A 24,547-nucleotide genomic window follows, 5' to 3' on the forward strand; every position below is an offset into this window, starting at 1 on the left:
CTTTTCTCTCAATTAGGCCTAATGATCTAGCAAAAAGTTTGAGGATATTCACGGATTTGGATTTGGGAGTGCAGAGAGAATGCAAATGTGTATTTCATGGCCTATAGCATAATAATAGAAGATGTGTTCAGTTTTAAGCAACTGGCTATAAACATTAAAACAGAAGGCTAATTTAGGGGCATTCTAACTTGTGGAAATGTAAAAACACACACCATAGGTAGGACAGATTTACTTGCAGGAATAATAAAGTGTACCTTACCTTAATTTAGGCATAAAAAAATCTACCATTTGATAAAGTCTCAAAACAATAACCACAATCCTACATCTTCCTGTTTTCATTTGCCTATGTCAAGACACAATAAAATGGAAACACCTGAACTGACATTTCTTCTTTCCAACTTCAGTGAAAATGTGAAATAAAGAGGATTTAGCCCTAGTATGACCATAATACGAGGGTTACAGTAGACTATATATTAATTTAGCATGCATTTGTCACATTTTGCCATGAAAAAAAATGCATTGATGTCTGTTAACAAATCTTCAGTAGGCTTGGAAACCCACGTAAAAGGATTTCATTGTTGTCTGTCTTAAAGGTGAATTGTGTATTTTTTACATAGTGCACTGTTACATTACAATATTAATAATATAATGTGTCACAATATTATTAAAAACTATTAACATGCTTGTAACTGTTGTGAATGACAACATCACATTATAGCAAACAAATCAGGAGTTAAAAAACACATCAGCTGTTTAAATAATGTATCAGAGTGAAATGAAAAGAATATTTAAAAAAAGGAGTCAAGATAAAATATTAATTTGGTCTTTATTGGAATCCAGCAACAGGTGGTAATAAAATAAATAAATACAATTTTGTCATAGATATGCTGATTTAGAATACACTTGGGTTATCCATAGACAAGGGACTCCAGTGACATAGGACTGATAATAAAATGTAAAATTAAAACCACTCTCTGTACAGTAAAAGTTTAAAAACAAAACAAAGAAGAAAAAAAAATACTCATTTAGCAGCTGAACAATATCAAATTACAGTGATTCCCACAGTTAAACCAAGAGTGACCAAACTCATGACACAGAATTCACATAACAGGATGAAAAGTGTAATGTGTGTACAAATAAAATTGTTCATTACTGCTCAAAATGTATTAAAAAAACATAACTAGCAAATGTTCATAATAAAACATTAACAAGATATGATGCTTTCAATGCAGCAGGGAATTTAAAATCACAGACACCAGTATTTTTAAAGTAGACCTACCTTAATTTTCTTTAAATGCTGTTTTATGTACAAAGTGATTGTTTATTGATGATACATATTTGGTATTTCTAGTAAAGAGTAACTGAACTCTGAACAGTATTGATTGAATAGTTTAGAGAGAGTAAATCACAACTGTTTTAACCATTGTAACAACCAAAATGTCCAACAAGGTCCAATGTTTTTGGTATCTCTGTTATTATTCAAACAGAAATTGTCCATGGTATAGGTCCTCGTGCAGGTGAAAGGTTGACCATTTTCCTGGTGTAGTTGGTTCAAGTGTTGCAGCTCTCATCATAGGACGGTGGAGCATCTGGAAATAAAAAAACAAAACAAAACAGAAAGACCATTTAATAAAAAGATCTAAAAAGGACATTTAGACCAACTAAAAGCAGCAGACTGGCCAGCTTCCAATGCATGTGCATGCACTCACGCAAGACGTCACCATTGATCTACCCAAGCATACGCATATTTAGTTTTTAACCACTGAGTTCAATTGTTTTTTACTGTAGGTAAGTGATGCTATCAATGTAAAATGTTTTGGTAAAACTGTAATGTGTGAGTGTGAATTCAATGCATCTGACAAAGTATGGCTGTTTAAACTGAATGTATTAGATCTAAAATTTATTTAAAGGAACTGTATGTAGCCTGTGCTCTTACTATTTTAAGAAAGGTACCAGGCACTAATAGGTTGCCAGTGCCTTAACCTGCATATAGAGGATATAAACATTCTCAGGACAGCAGCTTTTGCAGCAGCAGAAGCTGCATTAGCAAGGATTAGTGACTGGCTGCAGGTGCTGGGGTTTAGGATAGTGAGGATTCAGAAGAGTCTTTTGAGATTTTAAACAAATTGTGAAACTGGAAATATTTGATTTAAACACATCTCCCTTGTATTTGCAGACATAAACAGTAATGTTTATGGAATTTGAAATCAAAATCTTACAGTACAGTTCCTTTAAGCATCCCCTGTTAAATGTATTAGTTCAAGTTGTGTTCTTCAGCATTAGCAACTGGAGCTGCAATGTACACCTTCGCCACCAGATGTCCCCCCAAGATTATGAAGAGCACCCCATCCGCAGGCAATATACCACTAACCTTGTTACACTGCATTATCTATAAAAGATAATACACTGGTTTAGCCCTTAACAAGAAAATTTGTCTTGATCTGTACGTAAATGTACTTTGTTAATGCTTAACTTGTAAGTACTGAAAACACTGCATAAGAGAGTGGTGCAAGTTGTAAACTTACCTCTTGGATATGAAGGTGTGCTGTAGTCTGGTGGAATTATGTGTGGACTTGGCATTGCACTCGCTCTGATATCTGTGGGGTAGGGAGCGGTGGCGCCCCTAGGGGCGGCATCGGGATGGTCTTGGCCAAAAAACAGCCCTGGGGCGTAGCTGAATGCATTTGGTGACACTAGTTGGGACTGTCTCTTGTTAGGATAAGCTCCTCCCATTGCAGTGCCTCCTTCTGCCCCCTCTGGGAACTCTGCCGGGGGCGCGCTCGGGGAGTGGCAGGAAGACATCCGGGAGCGCGGGGCAGGGCGGGGGGCAGGTTTTGGTACAGGCCGAGGAGGTAACGTGGGTGTGGTGGCAGTAGTGGAGGTGGAGTCTTCAGGAGCAGGGAGAGAGCTTGGGACAGAAGCTGGAGCAGAACCTGGAGCAGAAGCTGGAGCAGATGCAGGAGCAGAAGCGGAGGAGGTGGAGTTGGCTGCAGGGCGGTACTTTTTGTCCAATGACACATTTCCGATTTGGATGGGTAATGTCAACATGACGTCTGGAGTTTTCAGACTGACCTAGAGGGAAATAAAAATTGTGTGTCAGATGTTTGAAAATGAGCTTTGATTTATGGAGTATTACAAAAAAAACCAAAAAACATTTTCAGTAAAGAAGTCAAAATTTGTAATGGCTAAAGAGTAAAAGACAATACAATATGACAAGAGTAGGACATTTTACTACTCTTTTAAAACCATTAATCATCATCTTTATTTAAAATTTATGACATGACATTTTTCTACAGTGTATCAGATTCCAAAATGTGTTATGATGATTCATAACAGGTCTATGAGTAACCAACAAAATAAGCTGCACTATAAAGTCTATAGTGGAATTTGTTATCTCTTCAAACGATGTGGAAAATTTTATCACTAGATGTCACTAAATCTCTGCACAACACAGTATCTTGGTTTAACAATAATACAAAACATTAGTATGTACAGAATGGATTACCCAGTGTGCTCCTTACTTTGACATAGTATTCGATCTTGATAAGGTCACACCCATTTAACGCAGACTGGGGCAAAGGAGGGACGATAATCTGTTCCTTCCACTCGAGCTCCTTCCCGGCCTTCACCACTCCCCCCTCCACCTGCGCGATCACCCGCAGGTCATGGGTTGGCCGCTTCGTTTCATATGTGACCCGCTGAAAACACACAAAATATACAATTAAAATAATACACTGAAAATATAGTAGCAGCCAGAAGAAAAAGTTACAGATACATTTAATTCTCAACCACAAAATCAGCTGGAAACTGCACAATCCAAATGTCTAATCTAAAATGGCCAGGAGCACAGCAAGTATGTAAAGCCAGACTCTTCTAGACAACAAATCTCAGTCTATGATAGATAGTTCCCTCATTCTTCTATATATTAGTTATGGAGTAGAAGTCTGGGGCAACACTTACAGTAGTAATATAAACCCACTGTTCAAACTACACAAATAGGCAATACGAATATTACACAATGCCAGCTCCAGAGAATATACAAACTCACTTTTCCTAAAATCCAAATTGCTCAAACTTGAGAACTTGGCCAAATTTAAAACATTACAATTGATGTACAAGGCCAGGGGCAAAACGTGTTACTAAAAAACATTCAATCTTTATTTAGAAACAGAGAAGGAAGGTATAAATTGAGAGGAATATAAAAAAAACAAAAAAAACAAAACAAGTATCCACACAACTATGAATAAAATTTGTATTTAAAAAGGTGTGGCGTTGACCTCTGGAACGCTTCAGATGAAAGTACTGTACTAACGTTCATGAATTTAAAAGAATGCTCAAATTATTTATGTAAAAAAAAAAGTAGATCACAAGAATTTCACGAGATAACTGAAGAGAATATTGTTGCATTGTATATTTTTGTTGTCCTTTTGTGCATCACTGACAATATCATATTCTTGTACTGCTGTTGATATATGTACAAATGTTTTTATATACTCTAAATTGTAATTACATTTTGCAGACAGCATGCATAGCAGCTAACTACCACCTTCTGGAATAAGTGGTAGGAAAATATACGTTTTTTTTAACACCTACCTACTCCTTTTGATGTACTGAAATCACAAAGCATTTACTGTAATGTATGGAAAACAATGCTCAAATAAATAAATACAAATACAATACATGTAATTGGTTAATCATAGAAGCCCTATGGGACATGCTTGTATTTGTGCTGCCACTGAAAATACATACCAGAAAGCTTTCCTGTAATTTATAAATACTACTGAATTATAATTACATTTTTTTCAACATGTAAAGAAACATCGGAGTATGTAGGACATTTGTGAGAATATAAATTGAGTGCTGATGCACTGCTCAGACATACAAGTTCTTTTAAAAATGTTCACTTATATATTTTTGGCCACACTTGTTGGTTTCCATGAAAATGTTAATTGCTTCACCTGGAATTTTTCAGATTAGGGAATTAAACATCGAAATCCATGGAGACGAGCAACTTCCAGGCTAAGTTACAGTTGCTCTGCCTGGAATGTTCCACAGTGTGACATTAAACAGCTCTACCTTACATTTATTCAATTCAATTTATAGCTCAAAAATACCAAGAAAAACAGGCATTTTGAATGTGAGTGGGGTTGCATCTCCACAAATCTGGCTTCTAACATGGTCTGGTCTGTTCTCCATGAAGATAGAAAGGTTTAATGCCATACTGTGAAACATTCCAGACAAAGACGGACCCTTTAACAAAAAGTTACACAGTGCACCTTTTTAAAAAAAACAGAAAAACTACAATAAAATATTATGAATACATAAACTGCACATCATTTTAGTCCAAACTTGCAATAGTAGAGCTTGTTGGGTGTTTCTCATGGTATTACTGGGTTGTGGATGACAAAACAAGATTGGGATAGCTAAAGTTAATATTGTTCAAATGCTGTTTTCTGTTGTAATACAGTGAATTCTTGGCTCTAGTCACTAATAGAAATGATCAGGTTTCATATTTGGGAATTTACCTTTTGGATATTTCAAGACAAATACAACGTAATCAACAGGGAAAACAGTCTCTCCACCATCACCACTCTCTATAGCATCACATTCTGGAATCGGAAAACCACCCATACCTGCATGAGACTGGCAATGACGTTCCCGGTGGATTTTCCTGATTGGTTGTGGATGTTGGCGATGACTTGGATCACTTGTCCAGGGGTGTATCCTTTCATATCCGTCTGCGCTTTGAGGACAATAGTACCCGTTTTCATCAACATGTACGTGAACTGCTGGGTCACTGCAGACTGATTAGGCCCCTGTGAGGAAATAAGAGAGATTTAGACTTATACTTAAGTCTTCACAGAGAGGATTATTGTAGTTTTGAGAAATAGAAAACCCCATAATGAATAAATGCTAGATAGATGTGTTTAATGTCATACCATGGAACACAATGCAACTTTAAACTACATAGAGCCACTCACCCAAATGTCTGGCACTTCATTGAGGTTGAGGAGGCTGAGCAGGTAGAAGGATTTCTCTGCACTATAGTCTTTGGAGAATCGTGGTGTGTCGATGAAAGAGCGCACTCTGTAAATGATCTTTCCATAGTTTCCTTCATAAGACGTGGGGGCCGTGGCTGGAAAACATTAGCATAAACCAGGTGAGTTTTAGCAATCAGAAATAATACATTAAACTTGTATTAATCTGCAGGTGTAATGAGACAAAAAGAGACTGCAATCATATCTATATACAGATACATATGGTTTGAGAATGCATTCACACTTGTCCTTTTTGAGTCCTGGTTTGAGTTTTAGTCCCAATTTTGATATGTGCAATTGTGAATGCACCCTTCATACAGGCTTCTAGCTTCAAAGTTGCATCTGTAATCATTGCGTGTGATAAAGCAAAATGGACTTTCAAAACACAAGCGGCACTAACACCACCAATTAACTTCACAAGCTGTGTTTGGGTATTTGACATGACAGCCATTTTCTGAGTAATTACTTTAAATTACTTTTTAAATAATATTTTTCTTTGTCCAAAATTGAACTCAACTGTGCACAAATATGTATTCTATAAATGACAGTTTTAGAAAGAAGTTGTGTTTCAGTTGTGTGTAATTTAACACTAAACACTCAAATGTCCTGCGGTGTGACTATAAGTCTTTTCTTTAAAAAAAATCTAGTTTCTTGTGTGAGAGACAGTTCATAAAGCTGTTGGTCTAAAGAGAAGCAAAGATTATTTAATAACATTACACCTCTATCGCTACTTTAAATCTTAAAAACAGTTACCAAAGGGTGTCCTGTGGTATGACATGAAAAATCACTTAATGAAAAATGAAAAATCATTTAAAAAGCCAGATGAACTCCTAGTGTTTATATAACTGTCATGTACGCACCTAGAGGAGCTCTGGAACAAAGAAAAAATGTAATAATTATCATTTTATCATTCTTCTTTTTGTAAAATCCAGCTTTTCTGAAAAAATTTGAACATGCACATGTGTGATGTGCTGCGGGTTGACTGTATTTCCTATGAAAAACACAATTCTAACTGTTAAAATATTTTATATTATTTAAGATAGAGGACAGTTACACAATTATTAAACCAGCAATTTAGACATGTAGACAAGTAATTAACTAAACTTTTAGAGCATGGCACAATGACGTGATGTTTAGGGAAAGGAGTTTTTACAATTGTTATAAAACTGACTTCTTTTTGAAAATATTTTGTGTATTTTGCAATAAAGTGCGTCACTCTGCGGGACAGAAAAAAGGCATTACACCCCTAAACGTCAAGTACTCTTTCATACCAGCAGACAGTCTTAAATATGCAAGATTATACTAAATAAAAAGGTTCATTCATGTTTTAGTAATCAAGTTTGTTACTTGTGACAGGCATACAGACGTCACACAGTACAATAGTCAGTGAAGTTCTTATGTAGCCTCCTGAACACATAATATACAACATAAAGTGCTCAGTGCGCAGTAGACAATGGAGAAAATGCTTAGGAGCCTGTTAAACACAGACTGTTGTCCATTAGAATGAATCTGAATATGGTTATGACTCAAAAGGTTACACAAAAGAGGAAGTGCATTATTAATTGTAACTGTACAAAACAACCAAAGCAGTTCAGATACATGTGTAACAAACGGAACTCTCTTGTTCTAGAGTCTAATGACGTTTGAGACAATATTTCCAGTGAACATGTGACACAGGCAGGTGCAGGAGCTTCAGGTGACACAGCAGCTCTAGGACCGGTCAGGTCAGTTTGAGTTTCTGTGATGAGAGCGAGACTTTCACCAGCGTGGAAATAAAAACTGAAGCACCGCACTGAGTGAATGGAGAAAACGCATCAGGGATTAACAAAGAGGAAACCATAAAAGACAACAAAACTCCTTTATAGGAACACTGTGTAATTTTTCTGGTGGAGCGTGGAGATGTCATTGATCTGCCTGAAATGTTCCACGGTATGACATTAAACAGCTCTAGCTTACAATTACTCAATTACAGGTAGTTTTACAGCTCAAAGATACCTTTTAAAACAGGCATTCTGACTGAGCTTGGTCACCTCTCTACAAACCTAACCTGTAACTTGGTCTGGTTTTGTCTCAATGAAGATAGAAAGGTTTAATACCATACTGTGAAACATTCCAGATGAAGCAATAATGCCTCCATGGAGAAAAGCATATGAAGGACTCTCCACCAGAAAAGTTACACAATGCACCTGCAACTACTGCTAATCAAAATGTGTACCCGAGAAAACAAATGAGAAGAAATAACTCAAAATGTAAAAGTACTACATACTACACATTCATCTTGTATTTGTTACTAGTACTAGTATTGCCATTACTAATACAGGACAGAATCTTGAGTTTGCCTGTGGAAATAATTTATTACAGTAGTCTTGTCATGATACAGAAATTTCAAACTCAACTTCAACTTGATAATAAAAAAACATGCTTTCTTTAGACAATAGAATGTGATTTTCAACATTAAATCATAGAACTTTCTTTCAATTCCCATGTGATCTTATGTGTTTTCCCTCAGTGATCCAGGTAGGTTCCATAGTGGTGCATGGGTGTATATTAGTCTATGTGCTCTTCTATTTGTTCTGATACAGCTCAAGATCATTCTAAAGCTATTCAGGAAAGGTTGATTTCTGTCCTGTGAATGTGAATTTATTAGTATTGCTACCTGCTCAAATGAGTATCTGTCCTCGATTCTAGCTTTAGTGTCAATTACAGTCTTTTCTATACTTTTGACAGCCCTATATTACAATAGAAATATTAAGTGCTGAGTTCACAATGAGTTCACATTCTCCAACCTTTATCTGTCCTCATTAAAACCCAACCAATTATTTGCTTAGATGAAGAGAAAAGGTAGAGCACTTCACTTGGTCATAAAAAATAGACAAGGTACAAACCCGAGGCACACTGACTTAATATATTAAAAGTCCTTTATTACGTGGAGGGACGCCAATTATGTTCTTAATTTGAAAATAATAATATAATTGTTTAAAAAATAAACAATTGCTATAGAAGAAGACAGATTTATGTTGAACGTTGTATTTTAATTCTAAATAATTTTTTTAAAACTTATGAGGTATTGAGGTCAGAGTTAAAATGATGTCATTCAAAAGCTCTTGTGGTGAGTAATGGGAATACACAGAAATGACGTCACAAACAAATAACAACAAAGTGCAGTCTGACACACCTTAGAGACAAATGTATCTATATCTGATTTATGTCTTTTATGAGGTCAGGTATTTCCAGTTTGGAAATATTACTATCATACAATTCACCACTAATTGTCTCCAGCTGTATTATTTTATATTTTACAAATTACAATATGAAAAATAATTCCCCCAAAATAGTTTAAAATGTCTTGAAAATAAGAAGGGGGAATATAAAAATCTACTACCCAGACACCAAACTCTACTCTACTACAACAATGATTCTATCTTGTTTTTAAATGTATGAATGTTTTGTTTCGTTTATCTATGCTAGGGTTGTAATCAATTTAAAACCACATACTCATTTGAGCAAGTATTAGTACTGAGAAAAATCACATCAATATGAATAAGACAAAACATCACATTTCCTGGATAATTTTAGAACAGTCTCAATATATAATCTGAACTAATATATGATCACATTGTGCAAGTGTGCAATTACACTGCATTTTGTGGCATCAAAATTGGAATAGAGAACGGAACCATGTTACACTATTTTCTGATCTATTAGAATATTGTTTCCTCATCACAAACATACCTCAAGTTGTTTCATTCACACATGTTTAAACACACAACCCCTGCATATTTAGGCTCCTCTCTCAAACTGAAAACACTCTGTTCCATGTTTTAATGGCATGTGTTAATACAGAAAGTGCTCCACTGTGTTTTTAACCTCCATACATCTTCACTAGAATCACTTGAATGATTTCAGCTCTGGAAATTCCAGTCTCTGAACTACAGATAAAAGGTAGCTGTTAACTTGAAAACTACTGATTCATGACATTACAAGGTGGAACAGAACATTTTGAGCTTTGGAGAAGTTTACATGAGAACACTTGCAGGTAAAAACTAATTTATCGGAAGTGCTTTTCATTTAGATGATGACAGCGTTTTTGGGGCTTAAAACGCAAAAAACTGAAACCACTCTACAGAGAGGCAGTGTAGATGGAAACACTACGGCGGAGCATATTCAACTTTTCCAAAGAAGCAAAACTCTCAGAGTTCAGGTCAGATTTGCTCATGTCGCGTACGCGTTTACGTCACATACATCGTCACATACATCACCACCTAGCATCACCACCTAGCCACCTGGCATGCATACCCAATCCAATTCCACACACTTTTGAGACACTGTATGCACACAGATTTCCTCCAGAAAACGCTTGTCTAAATACAGAATAAAAAGTGAAGACGCGACGCTACTTTTGCATCTTCTGTTCAGACCGTCATCATAAACGTACCGTAGACTAATAATGATGGGTTATCCAAAGATCATTTTAATGTACCGGTTGTTACCTCATCAAAAACAGTTATGGTTTAGATTAGATAATCACATTATAACAACACAGCTGAATGCTCACAAGAATCCATTTTGCGTAATATTAAATTTCCACCTTGATTACAGTAATAAAGTATTGTGAAAACACTGGTTACTGGTCACAAGGAAGATATGGCACTGGGAGAGGTTCAAGTGTGACTAGAATTAACTGAACTAATTGAAATGAACTTTTTGAGATCTAAAGTTATGGTTGAAACTTGGAAATAAAATAATGCATACATTTGCTTTCAACTGATGTTTTGTGCAAATTTTACATTACAAGTGCTAAAAATAAATGAAATAAATCCCTTAAGAAACACTGACTACGTATTGTAATGAGTGCAATATTTGCCTGCTCCTTGCTGTTCGCTAATAACAGGGTAAACACAAGGACAAGTTGGGACATGTCTGAAATGATGTGTGAAATGTGCATTCAGGTCTGTGTGCTGTGGGAGCTGTCACTACAGATGAGAGGTTCTGATTTGCCTATAATGTAGTTTTAAGTTACAGATAGGTAGACTAAACAATAGCAAAGAATGTATTGTATTTGAGTGACGAGAAAACATTTTGCACTACAACTATTTGACAAAACACCAAAACTATTTCTTAGAATTCACTCAAGTCACTGCTATTTATGTACTTAATTTGTCCATACATTGCACTGTACATAACCACAGTCAGAGTCACTTACTGTACTAACTTTACAGCTTGATAACTTTACACAGCTGACAGTGTTGGGCTAGTTTTTAGTCTATTGTAAATCTTTATAGTAGTACAATTATCTTGATCTTGACTGCATGTTCTTATTCTCCTACTGTTCTTGAAATTTGCATTGCAACACTGTAACATCCCCCACTGTGTGACAAATAAAGTTCAGCTTATCTTATAGCCTGGCTTTGTTGTAGTTGTATTCATACACTGTAAATAAAACTTGTGCTTGTCACACAAATATTAGGCCCACTGATAAAACTTAAATAGGTTAAAGTGATTTGTCTTCCATTAAAACATTTCTGTATTTAATAATTTTCGCACTTAAAAGACACGAGAGCAAAAAAGTGAAGTTCTTAATTCACTTTCATTGAAACTGATTACAATTAAATGCAACAAAGTGTGTAAACCTTATCAATTAAAATGCCTAGTATTCTTTGACTACATTACAAGGCCTAATAGAAGCCTATATCAAATTTTGTTCTCCTACAATTATTTTGAGTAGTCCTAACATGCAATGAGCATTAGCAGTCTTTTTTTTGTGTTTTCATTTAAAGGTGCACTGTGTAACTTTTTGGCTAGGGGTCCTGCTTGTTTCTATGGATATGTCATTGCTCTGCCTGGAATGTTCCACAGTGTGACATGAACCAGCTCTACCTTACATTTATTCAATTACAGGTTGTTTTATAGCTCAAAAATACCTAGAAAAAAAAAGGCATTCTGACTGTGAGCAGGGTTGCCTCTCCACAGATCTGACCTTTAACATGGCCCGGTTTGATCTCCATGAAGACTGAAGGGTTTAATGCCATACTGTGAAACATTCCAGACAAAGCAGTAACATCTCCACAGAGAAAAGCATTGATGGACCCCCCTCCAATAAAGTTACACAATGCACCTTTAGGCATTTTGGTATTTTCTGTATTGAGCTGAAATATCTTCTATAAATAAACCCTGTTGCATTACTGTGATTAAATGACATTCTCTTCTCCTCTTACCTGGGATGAGAAACTTGAATGGAAAAGTGTGGTCTCCGGGCTTCAGAGTTCCTGTGGAGACGAAGATAAGTATCAGTTAGTGGAAAGCTGGAACAATCCCTGTGTTTTTCCCAGCATGCTTTGTGTGAATGCCCCAGGAAAGAATACACAATGACCTGAAGGCTGAGAACAGGAACAGGCACATAGCAAAGTGGATCTTAAAAACTTCACCTTGTGCCATCTTGGTTTTAGGATTGTTGTATATATTGCAGTTATTCAAACGGATTAAAAATGTGTGCCAAAGTTAATAACACTTGTATAGTGCTCTTCAAGATACTCAAATACACTTTACATGAAGAGACAAACGAAGGTAAACAAACAAAATAAGAAAGTTAATGAAAGGTGGTTTTAAAAAGAAGGGTTTTCAGGGCTTTTTGTAACATGGATGAGTCTCTGATGGAGGAGTTCCAGAGGGTGAGGGAAGCAGCAGAGAAGGCCCTGTATACCCCAGATCTTATGTTTAGTCCTGTTGGTGGGAGACAGGAGGTTGGCATCAGCTGAACAGAGGGCAGGGACGGGGTTGTGGTTGTGGAGGAGCTCAGAGAGGAAGGCAGGGGCCGGGTTATGGAGGGATTTGTACACGATGGTGAGAGGTTTGAATTGGATATGCTTGGAGGGTGAACTGTAGAGCAGGCTATTGCATTAGTCAAGGCAGGTTGTGACAAAGGAGTGGACATAATAGAGTTTGGATCGACTGCAGAAGCATGTATATAGATTACAAAATTATAGATAATATTCTGAAATCTGTTTTTGAATATTGGGTATATAGCTTTAATATATTTTTTGTTAGGTTGCCACAGGATCATCAGATTACCAAATGGTGATACCCTAAACAAATATGAGTTTTATCTCTCATCCCTAGTTGAAGCTATAAATGTTGTATGTTGTATGTTGTATGTCATTTGACAGCTTAAAATAAATAGATTTACTATACAAATGCAATACTATAACGCTTTTACACAATCAACTTTTATATTATGGGATAAACAGAGGATTTGTTTAGGTAATAGAGAGAAGAGAATTACAATAACACTAGAAACCACAACCACAGATATGAAATTCTAACCACACTGTCACTATGCTACCCAAACAAATGCATAATAACTGCCTAAAAGCACATTGTACTGCATTGCCTATTTAGTTAGTGAAGTATTAGTAAAATATTGTGGGTTCAGAAAGTACTAGTGGTTTTCAGATTGTTGTTTTTAACTGATCATTTCTTTTAGTGACTAGACGATAGACTATAAATATAAATGGAGAAAGCCAACTTCCCTAAACGGTGGTTCCAATTAACTTTGTGTTGAAAAAACGTTGCCCCTTTTTGTCAGGCTTCTCATTTTGGTTCGTATTAACCCGCTCTGCTTGATCCTGGTGTTTTTATTTTACTACTTTGCCCATAAATAAATTCTTATTCCTAATATGGAGCTCCAAAATTCACCTCTAGCCTTGCTGAGCTTCATTTGACTGGCGCATATTCGACTGGGTTATGGGTGACCAAGGCAGTAAACAAGAGGGGACAAAGGGGTCTGTTCTGCCAGGCCCCAGGAATTTAGGGGCCCAGAATTGGACCCTCTTCCTATTAATTTGTACAAGAGCGGGGCCCATGTAAGGCTTTTTGCCCCAGGCCTCCAAATTACTGTCGACGGGCCTGTGGGTGGCGTCACAAAGAACTCACTCTGTTACAACAAACATTTGCATTATAACAAATTCATATCAAGTGTCCCCCGTATTAAATATTGTTAGCCTACAGAATTTTGTTATGTCATCCGAAACGCAGCAATAGCAGGCACTGTTTGTCTGGATTATGAAAATTATGTTGAAATAAATCCCCACCCACAAAAGTGTACAGATAATTTGCATATTTGAAAACTGTTGAGCCGTCTCCTCTGTGTCTGGCTGAATCTTAGACAGGTAACAAAGGAACAGGTGCGTCAGGAGAACTACAGGACTCCTGTGAAAAGAAGTGGCTGTCTGATCTCAGTGGGGTTAAACAAAAAGGTAAATATAAACAAAAAGAAATCTACCTTTGTCAGCTACAGAGACAGTAGTGTTGAAGTACTGCTCCTCATTGGTCCAGGCTGTGTCATTTACTTTAGTTGAAATTCCGCAGAAGCCGTTGCAGTTCACTTTAATAGCTGGAAAACAAAACATTGAAAAAGATGAGTCACTGTGTTTGTTATAAATGCGAGATTTTTTTATAAGATAGTGACCAGATAAGAATCAGGAAGACAATTTAGTTCTCACCACTTTGCAACAGTTGTGACGTTATACAAAGAAGAATTGCGTCTTATCCTAAATCACTTATCTTTACATCAGCTGAGAAAAAAGTCTTTGTTCTAGCCGGTATTAGGGTTATTAAAAGTACAGAAAATAAAATTAGTATCAAAACAAGATACTCATTTGAGCAAGTATCCTTAAAATCAAGTTTAAAATCTTACTGTCGTGAAAACACTAGGTTGGATACAAAATATAATAAAATTTAATTGGCCAAACTTCTATCTTACTTGTTTTCTATACATTTCAAGAGTAAGTAATAAACATCTACCATCTTAACCTTGTTGCTCTTAAAGGCTCTGTGCTATATTTTTTTTCGCAAAATTTGTCTTGGCCAGTACACATAATATTGTAATTTAATGTATATTATTTTTAAATAGGTACAGCGCCTTAATTAAAGTAAGTGCTTGATATCCAATTGAATACAATTGATTACCAGCTCATACAAAACATAACTTTTCATAAAAACAAAAATAAAGCATTTTGAGCAGATGTAAACAAACTGCTTTTACAACAAATATATGAAATAGTTAAGAAAATAATAAAGTGAATAAAAGTGTATTTAGTCTTGTTAAAGGTGCATTGTGTAACTTTTCTGGTAGGGGGTCTCTCACAAACTTGTTTCCATGGAGATATTATTGTTGTTTCACCTGTATGGCATTAAACTCATCTGTATCACATTTATTCACTTATAGGCGTCTTATTTCTCAAAAAATATTACAAAAAACTTGAGTTCACCTCTCCACAGATATGACCTGTAACTTTGCCTGGAGGCACTATGGGCTTGTCTCTATAGAAATTTAACAGCATACTGTGGGACATCTAAACAAAGCAATAACATTACCATGACGACAAGTGGACAGGCGAACCCTCCACCAAAAAATTACACAGTGCACCTTTAAAATCGTGTTTAGTGTTAACTTTATTGGCCAGCATGTTTTTCTCATGAGGAAGAAGCCCCGTCACTCATCATTTGCATTTGAAACCTAATGTGTGACTGGCAGTTGAACCCTTTGTTTGTACTATATTTGTATGTTCTGGACAGAAACTATGACTGTACAGTATCAGCTTTAGAGACAGAGTATTTATTGCTGGGAAGCTTTAGTTGTGTCTTGTCTTTGGCCAGCTCACCAGGTCTGCCTTTTTTTGTTATTAGTACATTTTTGGGCACGGGAGAAAACTAACTTAAAAATAAAACAACTTCATTTTTGTGACCCTTTTGAGTCCTGTGTCCTCTCTAATATGTTTGATTCATCAGCGCCATAACAGTGTCTTCTTCAAATTGTCTAAAACAGTTGGAGAATACAGTATACTGATCTTTGAAAATGTCTAAAAATTTTCCTTGATATTGCAAATATGGAACACATGGGTCTCATAAATACACCCAACTCAAAAAGACAACAATTTTATATGGAAGAAACGACAGAAAAATGTATGAAAAGAAATTCCAATTTGTTAAGATTAGGGAAATTGTAGCGTTTAATGTCTGCAGCGTTTAAAATGGCCTAGTAATTGCACATCAGTGTTGACACCAGTAGTTGTTATGAGAATGGTGGTTTGGTTTACTGACCCCGGATACTTGATCTTTGGCTCCTCACAATGGAAACTGACCAGTGGAAGCCAGGATCTTTAGTGTCCAATTAGAGCTAGTATGTATTATTTAGTAAGTCTGAAGAGCATTTTGCAAAGCTATCAAAACCAAATCAAATAGTGATTTTTCTGATATGCATTGGGAATACTTTTACGTTTTATGATGCACCATATGGCCAAAGCACATTCTTAATTTTGTTAACAATACAACAATAAAGCATTTTCTGATTTGGAATATGATTTAAAATGGTGTCATGTCATGTCATGTTTTACAAAATGATGATAATGTGATTGTGATTCATCTTTCTGCCCGATATTTAGGAATAAACAATGAAAACCAGATCTTAACCTGACTCTTGTGATCTTTAATGTTATAATGCTGTTACCTCATCAAAAACACGCCTGGAGTTGTGTTATGTTTCATTCACGTATGTTTAATTCTTTATTATTAGTTTGTCTACAATTTAAAATGCTCTGTTCCACCTTGTGATGTCATGTAGTGGTAGTGTAAGTTAACATCTTTTACCTTTTGTTCAGTAGAGATTGGAAAGCCCAGGGCTGCAATCATCCGATGATTCTAGTGAAGGTGTATGGAGTTTAAAAACACATTGGAGCACTTCCTGTATTACCACATGACATTACAAGGAAGAAGAGAGTATTTTCAGCTTGAGAGAAGAACTAAATATGCAGGGTTTGTGTGTTAAACATGTGTGAATGAAACAAAACACAACTCCGGGTATATGTTTTGATAAATAAACAACATCATAACATAGGAAATAGTGAAATATGGGTCGTTTAGCTTGTATGGATCACCTCAGTGTCACCAGTAATTATTTTGAGTACACAATACTTAATATATTTGCTGAGTAATTGCTTTTTACATTTTGCATTTTATACTTTACAAATTTATATACAACATTTCAAATTACTCAAAATATTCAGCCACTGCTTCACAAAATTTGCTCTTAATTTTTTATTTGCACCATTTTTGTTGTAAAAGCAGATACCGTACCCACCACATTACCTCCCACACAAAGCTGTTTATTCAATCATTTTATGCTTTCAGGGAGCCAAATTATTCTAATCGGAAAGCAAACAACCACTCCTAAATGTGTGCAAACAAGTTCATAACCAAAACGTGTCTCTACAGGCTGAAAAAGTGAAGTATTATCAAAGTTAGAATTAAAAGGCCCATATTACGTTATTTTTGATCTGTGTTATAATGTTATGTCCTCATCCAAAACACATTCAGACGTAGAACATTTGTCTTGCCCCAGTACTGATATATAAGTCAAAATAAGTCAGCTGTGGACTGTCAGAATCAAAAAGTGTTTTACTGTCAAATAATAAGGAAGTGTGTGGTTAGCATGCTGGTTGTTGTAAGCATTACTGTGATGGCAAAACTCAGCTCTGGCCTCTAACAGTCGGGAAAAGATAAACTAAACACGGTGAACAGTTAAGACGCTCAGAATGATTGTAAGTGACAAATAACTGAACTGGGCCACTGCTATTTTCCGATCTATGTCATAATGTTGTTTCCTCATCAAAAATGTACACATATTTTTTGCTGAGGTCTCTCAAACAGAAACTGCTCTCTTCCACCTTATGATCTTGTGGTAAAACAGGAAGTGCTCTACTGTGTATTGTTTTTGTTTTGCATACATCATAATTTCGATAATTTCAGCCCTGGAATTGCCAGTTTCTACTGAACAAATGTAAAAAAGTTATTGTTTACTTGAAAAATACAACTAAATGACCTCACAAAGCGGAAAAGAGCATTTTGAGCTTTGGAGATGTAGACAAACTAAAAATAAAAGATGATGTTGATTTCTTTTCTGTCTTGTAAAAAACAGTCGCAGCGGCACAGAGATCATTCAACAGTACCTTTAATAATGTTACAGCATTAATTCACAGCAGGGTGAGATGGACGCAAAAAGTATCTGAGAGGCTGTAAGCTTCTAGCAGACAGTTTGAAAGTTCAAGGGTCTGCGAGTCTAATCAAAGGTTTAGTATTGTCTATTTATACATGTTATCTGTAGCTGCTTGTTTTACCCTGGGAGACTTCCGGAGCTTCTGCAGTTTGTATCATAAAACAGTAGCAGGTAGCAAGCATCGTTCAAGGTAACTAAGCAGCACATTTTTTACTTTAACTGCAGCAAGACTTAATTTTGTGTAATATAGGACCTCTAATGATGACAGTTCTGCTTCATGTGTTTTTAAGATAGTAAAAATGTGGTACAGTGCCTTCAATGCTTATTCAACCAAACAAAGCTTTAAATAAAAGTCTCCAAAGAGCGCCTAATATGGATCATGACATTAAACTGGGTCAAGGCGAGTCTCAATTTACAAAGAACTTCCCCAATGTTGTGCGAATTGGATTTGCTTGCTCCCATCATGCCATAATAACACAAAGAGTCCACTTTAATCATCTTGGCCAACATTTGCACAGTGATACAGCCCTGGTTCTTATCTTGCGTGTTTCATAACCTGATTTAGATTGACTTAAAAGAGTGTTTCGTGGGAGGAGCTGGACTGACGCCTTTAGTTTGACCAGCTTTACCTGAAGAGGAATGTAAACAGACCGGAGAGCCCACAAGCACTTCAAATGAAAGAAACAAACTGAAGCAGAAGAAAGACACAAGCTACGTAGAGGTAAAAAAAATTCCCAGTCTCGGAAAACTATAAAGGTGCATTGTGTAACTTTTCTGGTGGAGGGTTCGTCAAATGCTTTTTTCCATTTAGATGTTATTGCTTTGTTTAGAATGTTTCACAGTTTGGCATTAAACGTTTCCAAACCAGACCAAGTTACAAGTCAGATCTGAGGAGAGGCAACCCTACTCACAATCAGAATGTCTTCATATATTAATAAATATCTTTTAAGGGACAGAATGACCAAGAAATGGGCAACTGCAATAAAAAAATTATTGTGACGGGCTAAAAACAAACAGACACTTTTTCCTCAACCTCTGCCATGACTGATTGACAGGTGGATTTAACCAATCACAGTGAAATAAGTATAAATACTTAAATACTAAATACTATAAATACTAATAGGCAGCAGGTGACTCAGACTTTCCAGAGTCCAGTTCAAAATTCAGATATTATCACGATTTACGCACACTCACGCAATCTGCATCTTGGGAATGTCCACCTTTCACTCTTATTAGTTAAAGTCCGTATGAGGTTTTGGTGATTCTCTAATTTCTACTTAATTTGGTGCTATAATACTTAAACATAAATTAGATTTTTACACCAACAGAGAAAAAGTGTGTGTAGAAAAGTTTAAAAATACAGTATGTTGAAAATGACTGAGTCTCATATTGATGACAAAAATTTAACACAGTAAAGGGATTTTCTTACAATTTTAATCATTTCTGTGTATTTCTGAGTTTTGGTCTAGTGTACAGGAAAGGAAGTAAAATTTGAAACATAAAAAAATTCCAGATTAGGAAAGAAAGAGTAAAATGTTCAGTAAAATCTGAAATATAATAATAAAATGTGTAGTCAAACCTGTCATAGGCCTTTTAAATCCAACTGTCAATGACTTGTGACAGAGGCTAACTAATATGAGGAGTGGGTGGGGAAATGCGTCTTAGCGTCATCTACATGGTTTCAATGTTTGTATCTGGCTATGAAGAAATAAATACAAAAACATAATGAAAAAAGTATTATCTCTTCACTATAAAGAGTATATACTATAACATAAACACTATAAACCAACCATTTCTTCACCTTAATTGGGTATTTCTTTGTAACATTATAAAAAGAACTGTATTTTAAATTACAATACAGATTTGAAGTATGTAAATCAATGAGTTTATTGGTAACTACTACAAATATAAACGCACACACTATTTAAATGACAAAACGATAGTTCATAAATTCAAAATCTGACAAACTCGAGATCGATAAGGGTTTTTCATGGCCGATACTGATTTTTGGAATCCATAGCAACCAATGGCCAATAAACTTTTTTCGGCCGATACGTAGGGTTATTATTGATTATTTTCCCTGAATAATGCAATTTAAATTTAGTGCAAACTCATTCACTAGCCTGATTCATCAGCCGGTTTTACTTCGTTTCACTTCGTACAAACTATCTGACCTTGCAGCCTTAGATTTCGTTCGCTCAACGGTAGGTGGGTACTTTTTATCATTTACCCAATCACTGCTATTTGGTTGTGATGCATGTAATGCGCCGCTAACGGGGCTAATTGGTATAATAAGCTTTTTCCAAATCCCGTAGGAAGAAGGGCAATAACGTCTTTCCCCTTGATAGAATTTCACCAAACATTGTCTTTGTTCCGGCTTTAAATTCTCAATCTCGGGAATCGTTGACAACACTGAATACATGACTCTTCGCTGATTGGCTGGTGCCCGAACTTGCATTTCCAGGGTTTTTGTGAACAGTCTATTGTATTTTGATTCCTGATCTAGTTGCTGGATAGAAATGAAATAGAGCGGAGGCACTAGGTGGCAACATAATATTTATGCAGCTGGACGGCTAATACTAAATATCGGCCTGTGATTGACATTTAGCGTTGAAAACTGATAACTCTGAAAAGGCCAAATATCGGCTCAATATATAGGCCAACAGATATATCCGCACACAACCTTGCCTTGAAAATATTAGGCAACAACTTTTTAATTTCACAAGAAACCAGTTATTCTCTCACAGTTACACACTTCCCTTACTGGTTTTCTCTTCACCGCAATCAACCTTAAATGCAATAAAAGTACAACCGCCAACTTTCAGCATGTAAAATTCTCTTGATTTGAGGAAAACATAAAAACACTACCTAAGGTCATTCTCTCAGCACTCCCATTCGACAAAAGCAATGACTCTTTGGCTTTGTGTTATGTGTGGCAGGTAATGGGCCAGTGAAAACATGCTTTTCAAATACTAACAAGGCAACTTCTGCTTCAAAAGCCTGCTACAAGTACAAGTATCTGCTAATTACATGGCGGGGTACATGTATTTAAAACTGAAATGAACTAAATCAATCAGGTCTAGAGTTTAAAATACATCTTTAAGAGACTCCTGACTGACCCACAAGTACAAGCTCATAAATTTCACCTTAAGAATGCCCGGGCTTGTCTGATCTCAGAAGGTAAGCCGGGTTGGGCTTGGTTAGCACTGGGATGGGAGTTGAAAGATTGATTCCCGCTCAAACCATTGCACTCTGAGTCTGTTTTCTGTCCTTAAGCAAGACACTTCAAACATCTTGCCAGCAGTGTTGGATTCACCTCCATCTCCATATGCATGAGACAACACATGGAAATCAGCCTATGGCTATCATTTCTCTCAAACAAAAAACACTGTTCCACCTTGTTATGTCATGTGATAATACAGTAAGTGCTCCACTGTGTTTTAAACCCCATACACCTTCACTAGAATAAAATGGATAATCTCAACCCTGGAATTTTTAATCTCTACTGAACTAAAGGTAAAATGTAGCTTTTAAAGAGACAGTTTGGAATTTTGGACTTAGGGCCTCATTTCCTAGTGAGCCAGAGTGTTGGAGATGTGTGGAGACACTTTTTAAAATATTCCATCCAGTCTTTTTATTTGTAGAAGTTGCTGGTGCTAGGCTAGTGCATGTCAATGGCCATCGTTAGCCTGCCACTAAAAACAGTCTTACCCACTCCACAAAACACCTGAAGCAAATCTATTATTACTACAGACTATCGATGTAAATGTCTGTGTTGACAGGATAATGTTTGAAATAAAACTAATCTTGCATCGCATGAATAGTCGCATGTTGAGGGACTATTTTCTCATATATCAGTCCGCTGCTGCTAAGCTTTCTAACAGGAAGTACAACTCACTGCTGCTGCTCAGACATAATTCCTTCAAATGCAAGGTTGGTTTTGCTTCTAAAATTATTCTATTGACAGTCTGGTGTGATAACTGTTTTGCCTTGGGTGCTTTTTGGAGTGTTTTTAGTGGTAGGCTAACTATGGCAACTGACATGCACTGGGGACTGGATGGAATATTTTAAAAAGTGTCTCCAATACGTCCCCAACATTCTATCTAATTAGGAAATGAGGTCCAATGTCCAAAATTCCGAACTGTCCCTAACCTCTTAACTTGAAAACTATCTTTTCTTGACACCACAAAGTAGAGCAGAGTATTTTAAGCTTTGAAGATGTAGAAAGACTAATAAACCAAGTTAACTCAAACATGTTTGAATGAAACAAAACACAACTCCGGGTACGTTATGTGGTGACGTCACAACATTCTAATATATGGCTAAAAGTTCAGGAGAATCCATTCGTGTAATACATGACCTTGAACATGCATTGTCAACCAAATAGGCGTACACAGACTGATCATTAATTTAGTTTATGGAATTAATTTTAAACATTCTTTTGCTATTGCACAGAAAACTGGAAATGATTTGACCTTCTCTTCTCTAAACTGGGAGTGTTATAGCAATTATCTGTATGTATTCAATTAACCAACCACGCTCACATAATGACTTGCATCTTTATGTAAGAAAACATTGGACTTTTGACTTCTGCTTACATAGTCATCCGTTACAGGACGTATGGTCAGATAAACTGCGCCTTTTGTTCCCTTCAGCAGATGGGGATCACAGAGCAAAAACAGTGAAATCTGATGCAGCATGTTACAGTAAGCTTTTCCAACGGCATTCTCTTTATCAGCCATAACAACACTGGGAATGTTACTGAAAGAAGAACCCCGCAGAGAACAATGCAATTTAAAACTTTTTACAGTCACAAATGCAAAGCGTTTATGGTAAATACAAGCCTTCACAATGTAACGCCCAAAGGTTTTTATTGCTTATGAGAAACAAAGGAGTGCAATACGGTTTGTCTTGTGGTACTTGTACTTGTTAAGTATATGCATTTTCTTTAGTCTATTTTACATTAAAGGGACCATATTATGCCATTTTCTGATCTATATTATAATGTGGTTTCCTCATCGCAAAAAACCTGGTGTTGTGTTTTGTTTCATTCACATGTTTAACACACAAATCCTGCATATTTAGGCTTGTCATGTGCTAATACAGGAAGTGCTTCACTGTGTTTTAAGTCCATACACCTTCACTAGAATCATTTGGATAATTTCAGACCTGAAATTGCCAATCTGTACTGAACTAAAGGTAAAAAGTAGCTAGTAACCTGAAAACTACCAATACATGACATTACAAGGTGGAGCTGAGCATTTTGAGCTTTGGAGATGTAAACAGACAAATAATAAAGGGTTACTCAAATGTGTGAATGAAACAAAACACAAGTCCAAGTATGTTTATATTGCTTGAGGAGGTAACAACATTCTAACATGGCTTAAAGCTCACAATAGTCAATTTTGCATAATATAAGAACTTTAATGATTCTATGATTCTAAAGGCCATATTAAAAAGTTGAGAGGTAGTCTTTATGTCAATATAGGCCAATAAAACAGTACTCTGAAGTTTGCTGTGGCCAAAAAAAAATTTTTAATTTCATATTTTATTCAAAGACAACTTATACGTTAAAATTTGTATATGTAATTGAAATTTTGGCTAAAAGAATTAGATTGGAAATCCCAGTGGAGTGCAACTTCTGCAGACAGTTGTTGCAAGCTTATAGTTTACAATAGGCTATGTACATTTATGTAAGGCTAATCCCAATAGGGTAAGACACTATAAGACTGCAATACACAAGATTCCCAAAGGCCACCATGTTTACAAGTATACACAATTTACAGCTAGCATATTTAAATTTTAATTTAGCTACTACAACATATAATAGTCATATTAATATTTGAAAACGTACGGCTACTTTATTTCAGCTAAAGCATCGTAGCTAAGTTCATATCGAGACAGGGTAATTGTGGGTCTAGTCTTCTTGCCTTTCATTAGTAACTTCCTTGTTACGAAGCGCGTACAGAACGTCAGGTGAGTTTTCTCCGCTGGAACCCTCGTGTCTTACCTTTACACGGAAGCGCCTGGGCCACTTTGATTTTCACGGTGCCGGTGATGCTCTCTCCCGGGCTGTAAACAACTTTATTCCCGTCAAAAGCGATTTCAAACTCCTGAAGCTTTCCCATGGTCGCCGTTGCTGTCCTCACCCCACAGCGACACTGCCCGAACTGAACTGAAGAGGCGAGCGGCGCTATACCTGTGCGCGCAAACAACAACACGCACCTTTACGCAGCGTGGCCCCGCCCTACGCCGTGAGCTCACCGGTTACCTAGACAACCTGGCAGATTCACGACAACAAAGAGCCTTTATTTTCCATTAGGCCTATGGCATGCAAGAGAAATGGAATTTGACATGGGGTTTTGTTTAGGAATACAGTCAATTCTCTGTGTAGGTAGCAAGTGAGATGTTGACTATTATTTTTAAATGAATGTCGGTAGAAGTTATTATTATTTCTTAA

At 36.3% G+C, this 24,547-nt stretch overlaps 1 protein-coding gene across 2 annotated transcripts; it reads right to left on the reverse strand.

Annotated features, from left to right (window-relative positions):
- Positions 1-807: 807 nt before the first annotated feature.
- On the reverse strand, positions 808-24,275 carry arrdc1a (arrestin domain containing 1a). Of its 2 annotated transcripts, XM_020918663.2 has the most exons (9): positions 24,098-24,275; positions 14,317-14,427; positions 12,254-12,304; positions 5,982-6,136; positions 5,634-5,816; positions 3,522-3,698; positions 2,526-3,072; positions 2,372-2,389; positions 1,519-1,589 (listed from the first exon to the last, which is right to left on the reverse strand). In XM_020918663.2, the coding sequence occupies exons 1-8, from the start codon at positions 24,213-24,215 to the stop codon at positions 2,376-2,378; spliced, it is 1,356 nt and encodes a 451-aa protein (XP_020774322.1). In that variant the 5' UTR covers positions 24,216-24,275; the 3' UTR covers positions 1,519-1,589; positions 2,372-2,375. The 2 variants fall into 2 exon arrangements, with proteins under 2 accessions (XP_020774321.1, XP_020774322.1); XM_020918662.2 differs by lacking the exon at positions 2,372-2,389 and having other exon boundaries at positions 808-1,589.
- Between the last annotated feature and the right edge of the window lie 272 nt (positions 24,276-24,547).

This window comes from Boleophthalmus pectinirostris, unplaced genomic scaffold (assembly GCF_026225935.1).
Source record: "Boleophthalmus pectinirostris isolate CB_2022bp ecotype Guang Dong unplaced genomic scaffold, ASM2622593v1 HiC_scaffold_4, whole genome shotgun sequence".
In the NCBI taxonomy this organism is placed as follows: Eukaryota; Metazoa; Chordata; class Actinopteri; order Gobiiformes; family Gobiidae; genus Boleophthalmus; species Boleophthalmus pectinirostris.